General features: G+C 40.6%; 1 protein-coding gene across 1 annotated transcript in view; it reads left to right on the plus strand.

Annotated features, from left to right (window-relative positions):
• Positions 1-12,653, plus strand: part of LOC104870937 (cadherin-related family member 4-like) — a 101,868-nt gene that overhangs the window by 3,883 nt on the left and 85,332 nt on the right. Inside the window, exons 5-6 of the mRNA XM_033755889.1 lie at positions 3,440-3,610; positions 11,655-11,749. Of these exons, the coding sequence (XP_033611780.1) occupies positions 3,440-3,610; positions 11,655-11,749 (266 nt within the window). The remainder of the gene's footprint in view (positions 1-3,439; positions 3,611-11,654; positions 11,750-12,653) is intronic.

Below are 12,653 nucleotides of genomic sequence, written 5' to 3' on the forward strand. Positions count from 1 at the left end.
CCCACGGCCTGCTCTCATCTAGGTCCTGCCACCGTCCTTAGGTGACTGCTAGCCCATGCTGGCCCATCTAGTGCTCCAGGCATCAGCCTCTTGGCCTTATCCAATGTAAGTCCTGGGATCCAAATCTGTGTGACTCTGAAATCCATTTCTAAGGCTGTCACCAGGCGTGATTTATCTCCTCTGTTCTGCTTATTCTGTATTATTTCCCTGCCTCCTTATGCTAAGCCTCACTCATGCACCCTCTGAGGACAGCTGTGAAACACACCAAAGCTTGCCCACTGTCACCAAATCCTGCACCTCTCCAGCTCTCCTACAGGTTCACACTGAGTTTAAATTCAGTAGTTCAAGTCTGGGCTCATCCTCTTTTCCTAGGACTTGTTTCTGCGGTGGCCAGCCCTGGGCCACCACCCAGTAGCTCCTCTGCTGCCACCCTCACCATCTCGTGCTGGTGTGTAGAGTATCAGGACTGTGCTTCGTGTGGCAGGCTGATTGTCATTGTCTCCCAGAAATCTGCACTACAGACTCCTTGGGACACAACCGGAGTCCTTACGGACGCTTTGCATCCAAATCCTGCTTGTGCTTTTCTGATCTCCATGAAGACTCTCAGGGTACTTCATTATTTCCCTGAAGTTTCCTACCAACCCCTGCACACACTCTATCTCTGTCTTCTCTGACTCTCTCTCTCCCTCCCCACCCGCTCCTTTTGGTACCAGGGATCAAACTTGTGACCTTGCACTTTTGAGGCAGGCTCAGTGCCACTGAGCTAAATCTCTGGCGAACATGCAAATCTCATTAAAATGTGGCTTGTGTTGATTTTTACAGGCTGAAAAGAGAGTGTTCTCCATTAATGGTTTCATAGTTTATCTCCCAACAGAAGCTTTGCTTTCCCCCGAGCCTTTGCACATATTGTCTCTTCTGCCTCCTCTGCCCTTTTCTCCTGATTGGCTCCTTCCCATTTTTGACTTATTAGCTCAGAAATAATTCCCTCCCTCTGAGGAGTAATTTTAATATTCGTGGTGCTTTCAAACTTTGAAAAAAACGATGCTTCTCCGTTTTTTTTGAAACTGTTCCTTCTTTGACATTCTTCTCCTGTGGCTGTGCGGAGGACAGAGACCATGCCCACCACGCAGGTGTTTCTCCACTCTTCTCAGTCCGTGGCCCCTCACTCACGAACACGTGGCGGTGTTTCCGAGTCTAACGCCAACTGCTCAGATCTGCGCTCCTCCTGTAGCTGCTCCGTGGTGTGGCTGTAGGACACATGACCACAAAACACAGCCACCTCAAATAACACTCAGTTTTCTTGGTCACCACTCTGAGTTGGCTAAATGGCTCTTCTCTTCTTGCTTGGCTGAATTTAAAGGTTTGTTTGAATTTATCTTGAAGTCCAGGTGAACCCTGAAAACTGACCCGTCCATGTCCTCTGAGTTCGTCAGTCTGTCATTACCTCTGTGGGCTGCTGTGTCAGGCAGGTTTCTGTCACTGTGTCGAACAACTAAAAGAAGCCAGCTCATAAAAGGAAAAGACACGGTTTGGTGCCCAGTCTCAGAGGTGGCGCCCACAGCCCATGGTCAGTAGGCCTTGCGTGGTGGAGGAAGTGCTGAGGGAACATGGCGCTGGGCTGCATGGTGCGGCAAAGTTGCTTGCTTCATGGCTGGGAGCGATGAGAGGGAGAAGGAAGCCAGGCACCCCGTGACCCCTTTGGGGGACCCTCTAAGGCCTGAAGACCCCTCCCGAAGTCCCAATCTTAAATATCACCCCCTTGCCAGTGCTCCTCCCTGGGGTCCAACCCTTCCAGCACCCAGCCCTTCGTGGACCCAAACAGTAGGAGATGTCAAGTCAGGGTTATTGGTGGGGATTCATCCCCGAAATCTCGGGCTCCAAGACTGCCAGAAAGACACTCCAGGAGGCACACACTGGAGAATCATCTTCTGCTGAATGGGCCTCGGGCTCCCACAGGGCAGCAGCAGGTCAGCCGAAGCATTGTTAGCACTGGAACTGGGCCTCTTCCTCTATCACATCCTTGACACCAAAGTGAGGAGCAAAAGCTCTTTCTTGGGAGTTAGGAAGGAACCATTGGATTATTCAGTCAACTTTTAGTTTGTTCAATTTATCTAGGAGAGACACAGTAGGAGAAACAGTGGAAGTAGCCATCCAATGGTCCAATCCATTTTCCCTTCAAGGTTTGATCAGGAGCCATATCGGAGACTGTGTGTTGATCCACTTCCATAGGATGTGTAAACTCCAACTCGGTTTGAAAGAAGTTCAGTTTGAGTTATTCCTTTTTCTCCTTGTTACTTGATTTTTCTTGGCTCTCCTCATTCCATGAACTGAAAAAAGCTCACAGAAAATTTAGCTTTTAGAGACTCACTTTTTGTCCTTAGGAAATTCATCAGCTGAGATTTGTCAGTATGTATTTTTACTTATTTATTTATTTTTGGGTACTGGGGATCGAACTCGGGACTTTGTGCTTCTAAGGCAGACCGTGGAAGCACTGAGGTAAATCTCTGGCCCTAGTTAGTATATACTTTAAAAAAGATATTGGCTATGGAAAATAGTGAAATGCCCAGATATAGAACAAATTTTTTCTCTAATTCAGTGTTTTTTGTGACTTCGCCTTTCCCAAAGCAGCATAAATATAACATTAATTTTCAAATAATTTATTGGCTAAAATTGATTATAGTTTCTTTTAATATATCCAGATATAACAAAATTAATATTGCTAATTAGAAGATAAAAACTGTTCTTTTTATTAGTGCCCCTGTTTTTCTTCCTTTCATCTACACTGGCATTTCTTGGTTTTGTTTCTTCACTTAACTCGTTCTTCTAATCTCATATGCTCAGCTGTGCCAGCGGGGAAGTGGAAACAGGTGCAACAGGTAAAAAATAGAAATACTTTTCTTAAGGGAGTAACCCTCCCTTGGAAACTGTGAATTCTTGATGATAGTTAACTTTTGTGCCAGCTAAAAATTCTGGCAAACCTTTGTTGTAATTAAAGGGAAAGCTCATCATAGGGTAAACTAATGAGATTGGATATAAACTACATTTTTTTCTGTTAATAAATGTAGACATGACTGAGATGAAAACATGATCATCATTCATGGTCTCTGTAATTTTTGGTAATTATATGCATTGAAAATGAGGGAATTCAACTTGTTAAATATAGAAGTCTTGCTCATGCAACATTTTCAAAAGAAAATATTAGTATCTTCAATTATTTGCACATGCTGGTCTTTTCCTTATGTATGAGATGGTGAGAAACTGAAAATGGAAAATACTTGCAGTTTTTTTCTTCATTAAGCATTCTTGTGAACAGTGTGACTTTGGGTACATTATGACATTTCCAAATGATGTTTTGTTGTAAGAGTTGATATGTGTAATTTTAACATCTTTCAAGATACAGAAGGCATCTATTGACAGATTTGCATCATTTCTTTGCCAGTTTCTGGAGTAATCACGTCTACCAAAGTTTTTAATTATGAAACGGATCCAATAAGGTTCCTATTTATAGTGGACACTGGGGGACCCAGGAGGCGTGTTCTCACCATTAATATCATTGATGTTCCCGAGCCCCCAGACTGCACAGCTGACCCCAAGTTCTCCTCAGGCACAGGTATGTTCAGTGTTTCTTTGTGGTTTATTTTCAACATCTGTCTGCAGTGAAAGAGGTCCGGACAACTTTTTGCATAGAGATGCTCAATGACTTTTAAAATGATGCATGTAATGCATGTTTGTATAAATATGTAAAATATGGGCAGGTATTCATATATATAAGAAAATGTGTAATCTCTCTCTGAAACAGTTGGAAAACTGATTCCTATGTAGAAATTTTTACTCTATGTTTATGTGGTTAGAAAACAAAATCATTAAAAACAGCAAATGAGATTCTCTAAGAGTTATTATAAAAGAAGTAAGAAAGGAGAGAAAAGGTAAATACAATTCTTTTGTAATCTAAAATGAAAATTTAAACTTTCACTTGTAAAATACCAAAAAAAATTCATATCCTTAAGGTTCAACGTATTTTAATTTTTTTCAAGGAGTGGGGACTTTGATACAACAGTAAATGTAATATTTCAGTTGTGATATCATAATATAAATATGAAGAATTTGTTACAATGGAAGCAAATAATGTGTGTGTTTTGTGTGCGGGTTACCCAAGTACAAGGTGTAAGGAATGCATTCGCCAAATAGTCGCTGATTTACTTTGAACCCAATCTCTGAGAAGAATAGACAACAAAGGGGGAGGGAGCAGTGTTTCTTGCAGAAATAAGTGAGTATAAAGTGCAGAGGGAGAATAGAGCATGGTGACTGGGGCAAATGAATGTCTCCGTGTGTTGGAAATGGAGAGAATGTTACATAGAATGAATATTTGAAAGTAATGAAGTATGTTTTCAAAAGTCTGCCCTTGTCTTTGAGGGAGTGTAAGCCCTTTGAAGTATCGATAGCAGTCAGGGATTTCAAACAGACTTATGGACTGGGTACAAAGACCACAAGGGCAATGCAGATGGTGTGGGAAGTATCGCAAATGGCCAGATAATAAATACTGGAAGTTTTGCAGTCAAAAATGCAGAGTTTAGGATGTTATTTATGAAGTAGCTCAGACTCAAGCTCATAAAACAAATATGAAAGAAAAAAATCTATAAATTTTTAATTGACACAATTTAATGGTATAACAGTAAAAACCATTACAATGATTTGTACTTCAGGTATACTACCAAGAAAAGTGGATTTTCTTTTGGGTTTTTTGAGGTGGTAGAATGTGCTTTTATTGAATAGGGTGTTGAGTGATCCCATGTCAGGGAATGGCTCTCCTTGCTTGGCTAGCAAATGAGTGAATCACTCAGAATCTTATGTTGCTTGTGATTATATCTTTTTTATGTTTGTGAATACAATCTGTCATCATACAATATTATTTTCTATCACTGACCATTGTTTTCCACTTAGGTGAGGACCTTGTGATGAATACTTATTCTTCTTTCTCTGAAACATATTCTAGTCTCACAGCTATGAAGCTATTGTACGATTAACACAATTCTTTGCCATATAACTCAAAGCAAAATAATTCACGCTCCTCGTACCTTGAAAGTGTGTCATTCAATGTCCACTCTTCTGGTCTTCCCAAGATGGTCATTGTGGTAGTAAAGAACAACATGCTACTGACAGCCGTCCTGTGTTTAGATTGCTGGAATTTGTTAGATTCTGCTTGCCTTGAGATGGCTGCCACATAAAACAACAGCCTTCTCCTTCCCATAATGCCCTGCTTTCCATTTAGAATATGGCCTCTTCCACCAAAAGGACAACCTTCTCCCAAAATGCCCCTCTTCCTGCCAAGAGTAACCTGATAACTTGCTACCTCCCTAACAACTAGTGATGTCACAGGCTCCTCTAATCCCTTACTGCTACATCACTGACCTCGCCCCAGCTCCTCTAAGAATACTCCCTGTCTCTGCCACGTTGCCTGCTCTCCTTCATTTGGAGGCAGCCTGGCCGATTGTCCCCGTAATAGTGTGGTCTCTATTTCCATCTCTGCATTCTGCCACGGCAGCAAGAATGTTGAAACAATATAAAGCAAGTGGGTGTACATGCGTTCTGTTAACATTTCATTTGTGAACAGTAAAATTTGAATTTCATACAGATTTCCTGTGTTACAAGATATTAGTCATCTTTTGCTCTTTTGAAACTGTTTTAATCACTTCTATTTAAAAGCATAAAAGTATTCTGAGTTCACAGACCATACAAAAAATGGTCAGAAATCGAGATTTGACTCATGGGTGGAAGTGAAAATACGCGTAGAGCAAAAGAGGGTGGAGCATGCCTAAACTTGTGTCAGTAATCCCGGAAAAGGAGTGGAATAGCTGGGCCTGGGAAGGGGACAGAGGTAAAGAGAGGGAAGTCTGGAGATAGCAAATTTGAAATGGATCGCGCATGAGTCCAATATACAGGAAGAGAGGCGGGGTGGGGGTCAGGGTTCTGCCTGACATAAACGGTGTGACCCTCGAGCACCACAGGAAAACCTAGGAACAGACCCAATTTGCAAAGAAGACTCTGGAGCTCACTTTCAAACATGTCCTGCTCGATAAGCCTTTGTTCTATCAAAGGGGGGATTTAAGTTAGCAGCTGTGCTCAGCGGTCTCGCCTCGGGCTATAAATGTTTTGTAATTGAAACCATGGATTTGGATGAAATTACTCAGACACAGCAGAGAATTAGAATAGAGGAGGGAATGGGGCCAAACCTTGAAGACTCCTACACGTAACGACAGTCTGCCAAGGCGAAGAGCAGCCGGGGAGCTGGTATGGCCAGGGGAGCGGGTATGTGAAGGACACAGGGACGGGGGGTCCACAGTGCTTGGAGTCCCCGTGCCCACTGTGTTCCCTTGGAGACAGGCACGACGGTGTCTGCTGAGTCTGCGAAGGATTTTATAGGTGTTATGGGGGTGGCAGCCAGAATAAAGTAGATTGGTTAGTGACATCGTAGAAAGACGAAGTGTTTCTTCAGAAATTCAACTGTGAACCTGGAGCGAAGGCCACAGCAGAACTACAAGAGATTTCTAGCTTCCTGTCAGGTTTAGTTCTATTCAAAAGGAGACATTTGGGTAATTTTGTAAACAAATGGGAAGAATTAATTTGGGAGGTTGAAGACAAGAACGAGAAAGTGAGAAATAGTGAGATTGAAGTTCAGGTGGAAACAGTGAATGGTTTATGTCTCATCTACTCATCCGTCTTCTAAACATTTCTAAGTCTGTATTCATAATCTCATCTATGTCTGTATTTCACAAATTAAAAATGTCTTGAAGGATTAAATATTCTCCTTTCAGCACATATGTTAGCACAGTGTTTTACAAAGTACAGCTGAGAGGAGGGGCCATTTATTTAGGTGTGTGATTGGAAGAAATTTTCCTTATTGTTACAATTAAAAATAAGTACTAGGAAAACATAGTATGTTATTTTTTGATTTAGAAAATCATGAATGTTAACTGTAAGCTTGTTTTACAAACAAAATTATGTCAAAAATTTACCATTTTGAAATTTGGACCTTACAAAACAAAATCAATATTCATTTCATTAAGTGCTTCATGTTATATAGTTTTAAGTTTATTACAAAAATAAAGTAGGATCTTTTGTATATGCAATTATTACATTGTACTCAAATATCACATTCGTTTCTTCAATAACCATGGAAGGAACCTTGTTTATATTTCAAAATGTAACATTTACACCTTTATGTTAATACAAAAGCTTTCTTTTACTAGGTTTTACTGTTACTGGTATTGTTTTTGGATAAACGTGCATTTATTTCTCCCAGCAAACACAGACGTGCACACAGCCACTTTAATACTGATACTGATTTTGCTTTTGAGTAGTAACTTGAATACTTAAAAAAAAAAAAAAAACATTGTGAAGGGGTCAGAGTGCCCAGTATTCTGTTCCCTCCCAGGCTATCAGTGTAAGTACATAGGGTTCTTTCGTGTCAGAACCACCCACTTCCTATTTTCTCCTCCCTACTGGCTCTCAGATGTGAGGGGCAGAAGAAGATGCAACTGCAAATACGACAGGATGGGAAGAACCTACAGCACACTGCAGATTTTTAAAACATTGCTGGGTAGGATTTGCAAAGCTTTAATAAGGACTCTGCCTGATCTGAGAACTTAATGGTAGTTCAGGAAACTTGCCAATTTCGATTTTCCCAGGAAAATTTTCCAGAGGTTCTCAGACATTTTAGAGTAATTCCTACAGATGTGCAATGCTCTAGCTCTGCCAAGAAAGAAGAATCAACTGTGTAAATGTTCAAAAGAGGTCAAATGAGATGGACCCTGAGCAGCCTTGGTCTGCCTGCAGGCAGGGAGTTCATCAGTTACTTTCAGGGAAGAGTTTCTGTTTACAGAGAGGAATAAAGTCAAACAGGAGGCAGAGAAAGCTATAGGCTGTGGCCCTTAGGGTAGCAGATTATGGACAGAATCATGCTGGGTCAAGGATGCTTTTTTAAGGACAGAAGCTTGGGCATGAGTAACTCATCATGAGAAGTAGGTGGAAGGGATGGAACGACCTCTCCTCAGAAGCAGAAGCAGAGAAGAATGTGCAAACAGCAGGTGTGTGGGCCCCGGGGAGAGGACAGCCATCACGGGCTTTACTGCTTCTGTTTACACTGAGTGGGCAGACAGGGCTCTCTGTGCCCCGGAGTAGCAGGGAAGGGGTTGGAGGTGTGGAGCAAAAGACACCATGAGAAATATGCGTAGTCAGCTGAAGAGTGACAGAGGGGTGGTGAGGTCCAACTCAGTGGTTGCCCTAACGATTCTCTCTGAAATGGAAACAGCTCAGGCTAATGCTTAAGAAGTGTCAAAATTGGACATTTGTTCAACTGTTAGGAAAGTTTTTAAAAAACTGTTTTGATTGAATAAAAAGTTCTACATGCCTGTATCTGCATTTCTAGTGTGCTTTTATTTATTCATTATTTGACTTAAAATATTTGATATCTAAAACTCTGCTTTGCCTACTAGATTTAGGAAAACATAAGCTTGGTGATGTATTTTTACTCCCTTTTATTTCTTTCTGCAGTACTAACCATGCATGGCAAGAACAGAGTTTTCTGGCTTTATACAATTTGTGTAGACTTTTGATATTTCTGGTAACAATTTTACAGTGTAATTAGTGCTGTTGTTAGCTTCATTGCTTGTTTTTCTCTAAGCTATAGTTTTTCTGGGTTCTTCCTTGCTTAGTGCAAGACCTTGTGGTTGTAGAAAAGCTGAATTTGTTGTTAATTTCTTACTTTTTAAAATTTTCTTAAAGTTATAAAGTTAGGTCATGCATTGACTTCAAGTTATGTAGAGGGCATGACTTTGGTGTAATGCTATTTCTTCTTTGATTCTGCATTGTTATTGCAGAAAATATTGGGAGACATGAGTCTAGATAGACATCTTTATCCTTCTTCCCCAAATCTCCTGTTCATTCATTTTTTTTTTTTTTGCCTAGATGATCTATTTGTGATAGTGAGGTATTTAGATCCCCCATGACAATTGTATTAGTGCTTATTTGGTTTTTCATGTTACTTAATATTTGTTTTATATAGTTGGGGGCATTTATATTTGGTGCACATATGTTTGTGATTGTCATTTCTTCCTCTTGAATTGTTCCCTTTACAAGGATGTAGTGGCCTTCTTTGTCTCTCTTAATCAGTTTTGGTTTGAAATTTACTTTGTCTGTGAATAAGATTGCTACCCTGCTTTTCTCTGGGCTCATATCATGTGGAGAATTGTTTTCCATCCTTTCACTTTCAGTCTATGGGCTTCTTTTTGCACTAGGTGTGTTTCTTGTATACAATATATTGTTGGGTTTTGCTTCTGCCAATCTATTTCTCTTGATTGGTGAATTGAGGCCATTGACATTGATGGTTATAACTGATATGTACTGACTTATTATTGTCATGTTGTTGTCCTTTTGTTGACTCTTTTTAATTTTTTGTCCTTTCCTTTTAGTTTCTTGCCTTGGCTATTTGAATTGCTCTGTTAGGCCTCATGGGTTGTGATCTTCATTGTCTTTTTCTAGGATATTGTTTAAAGTTCCTTGTAGTGGTGGTTTAGTATTCATGAAGTTTCTCAAGTGTTCTTTGTCACAGAAGTATCTTACTTCTCCATCCATTTTGAAAGAAGAGTTTTGCAGGATACATCAGTCTTGGTTGTAGGTTGTTTTCTTTTAGGACTTGAAATATCTCACTCCAGGCTCTCCTTGACCTGAGGGTTTGTGTTGAAAAGTCTGCTGTGATTCTGATGGGCTTTCCTTTGCATGTGATTTGTTTCTTTTCTCTTACTGCTTGTAGTATTTCGTTCTTCTGTTGGGTTTCTGGGATCTTGATTATTATATGTCTAGGTATAGATTTTTTTTTTATCATGGCTAGTTGGAGTCCTATATGCCTTGCTTATCTGTATGTCAAATTCTTCCCCTCTGGGAAGTTTTCTGTCATTAATTCTGTGAACAGCTTTTTTAAGTCATTTGCATTTTCTCCTGCCACTTCATGGATTCCTATCAGTCTTATGTCATTCTTCTTTGCATCATCTAGGAGTTGCTGGATCTATTTCTCATGATCCCTTACTTTTTTTAAGAGATCTTTCTTTTCACAGTCACTGTCTACGATACTGTCTTCTATGTCTGAGATTCTATCTTTTCAATCTTTTATTCTGTTGTGCACACTTTCAATAGAGTTTTTAATCTCCTGGATATCTGTTTGAATCTGTTTAATGGATTCCATTTCTTTCCTATGTTGGGCATTCATTATTTCCATTTCTTTCTTATGCTGGGCCTTCATGGCTTCTATCATGGTCCTGAGCTCATCTTTTTTTTTTTTTTTTTTGTCTGTTTCTGTTCTGGAGTCTCTAATCATGACTTTCATTTTGCTCGCCATCTCTATAGTTACCTGGGAAATTATTTCTGGTTTGAATTTTTCTAGAGCCTGATTGATCAGTTTTTTTACTTCCTGTGCTGTGAGTTCTGAGTGTCCTGGAGTTTCACTATGAGACTTTTCATCCTCCTTTGCCCTACTTTTTGCCATTGGTGGACTGGAAGTTTGTCTTTGTGGCTTGCTTAAGTGTTTTCTCATTTATTTTTGCTGGTGAGTTGCCCTTGATTCAATCTCTGGGTCATTAAATCTTCCTGATATCCTTGTGTCCCAGCCTTTGATTCTCTAATGACTTATAGACATTCTCATTTTCATAATTGTGAGAACAACTCATCAAATCAATCCCTATCCTTTATCCCAATCGATCCAATCAGAAACACAATAGGATCAATCACCACCCTTCATAGCCCACCATGCCTCTTCAGAGTGTGTTCAAGGACTGGCACCATCAGGGAATCTGAGAGCGGGGGTGGGTTGGGGTGGAGGTGATCAGTGGCGCCCACGTGGCTGCCCTCCTGGTGCTGGGTCTGGGCAATAAATCTCCTGTTCATTCATTTTAAATGTAACTACATTAGAAAAACATTAAACTTAGTTGGTAACTTATTAACACAGTTTTATTATAACATATATTTGATCTGTCCTTTTATGTTAAAAATAGAACATATAAGAATGTCTTGTTATCAAGTTTCAGGTAAACTTTACTTCTAATTCATATTCCAGTAAGCTGTAGTAAAACACACACACACACACACACACACACACACACACACACACGTACACAGTCACAAACAATACAGTAGAACTCAACAAAACAATTAACCTGGCTCTTTCCTGGGCCCCTCCCATCTTGCACCAGGATGGGGAAGGTGCTGAAAGGCGGCTAAGAATGGCAGCTTCCTTAGTCATCTCTACGCCTGCCCAGGAGGGAGCAGTTCTTCCCTTCTACCTCCTCGGCTCTAGAAATAAGAGTAATTTCTTGTGATGCCACCCACCAACTCCCCACAGCATGGTTTGTCCACAGATATGTCATGTTCTGTTACATTTAGCTTCAGAGAATGCTAGGAAGTGAGGAAAAGGTGCCCCATGATGGGAGCAGTGAAAATCAAGAAAACTACAAGAGTGTGTAACACACAGATTGCAGCCTTAAAACATGACCCCAGCCCTACAGTCTGCTCTGTGATGACACAGTGCTGTGCTTTTCCTATGGAGAAAGAAAGACTTCACAATGTACTTCACTTTTTGATACAGTGTGTTGACTGTTGCTTCACAGCTGTTTTGGAAATCGATGAGGACTACCCATTATTTCAGTCCATTTACAGAGTGATGACCACAGACGAGGATCTGGCACATGGAGACAGGCTGACGGTAGGTGGCCCCCGCAGTGTTGCCATTCCCACGGCTCCGCAGGCACATGCACAGTGCACCTGCATGTTTTTCGAGAGCAGTTAGCAAGCTTTGATGATTAAGAAGCCTTCAATGAACCTAACAAGGAAACATGAATGTGTTAGTGTTGCAAATAGCATTTTTAGAAGTTATGTTCTTCAGGGGTACAGAAAGATCTCGTGATGAGTTCTCAAGGTAGGGGGCTGGAGGGAGAGGCCACTGCTGAGCAAAGCTCATGCTTTGCCTTTTGGAGGTGAATCAGAGCTGTAACATTTCTAGCTGTTCCAGTGATACACGTGAATGTGATCATGCATGTGTATATATTCTTTTCTGATGTTTCAGTACCCTAACTCTAAGCATCTAACTCAATGAGACTTCCTTTTCTCATATTCATAGTTGTAAAATCTATTAGAGATTTGGCAAAATAAAAAGAACCCGTAAAGTTCTGTCTGGAGAGTTTAGTGGTGTCCTGCAATGCAGAGGCCAGCACACTTGCTGTGCAGCTGTCCCTGTGAGTGCAAACTGAGTCCACCAGTGTGTTTCCTTTTGCACCACAGCCTGAGGTCATGGCACACCCACTGGCCTAGGGTGAGTCTCCTAACTCAGACTACCTATGACTGGACTGGTAGCTGCCAGGTAATCCTGGAGAAGTTGCTAAGTCTCTTGTTTTCCATGATTATATATATATTCCACAACTATATGAATTTTTTCTTTGCTTAACCTTCAGGGATATATGTCCAGCTATCAGTCAAAGTATTCAAAAAATCCCAGTGGAATGCTCAGAAAATATTTTGTTGTAGACTAGCCAATGTGAGATTGTTAAGAAACATGAGATCTTTCCCATTAGATGACGCTTTTTCAATAGACCAAAAAAAATCAAACAAAC

This window comes from Fukomys damarensis, unplaced genomic scaffold (assembly GCF_012274545.1).
Source record: "Fukomys damarensis isolate Sample0158 unplaced genomic scaffold, DMR_v1.0_HiC HiC_scaffold_4, whole genome shotgun sequence".
NCBI lineage: Eukaryota > Metazoa > Chordata > Mammalia > Rodentia > Bathyergidae > Fukomys > Fukomys damarensis.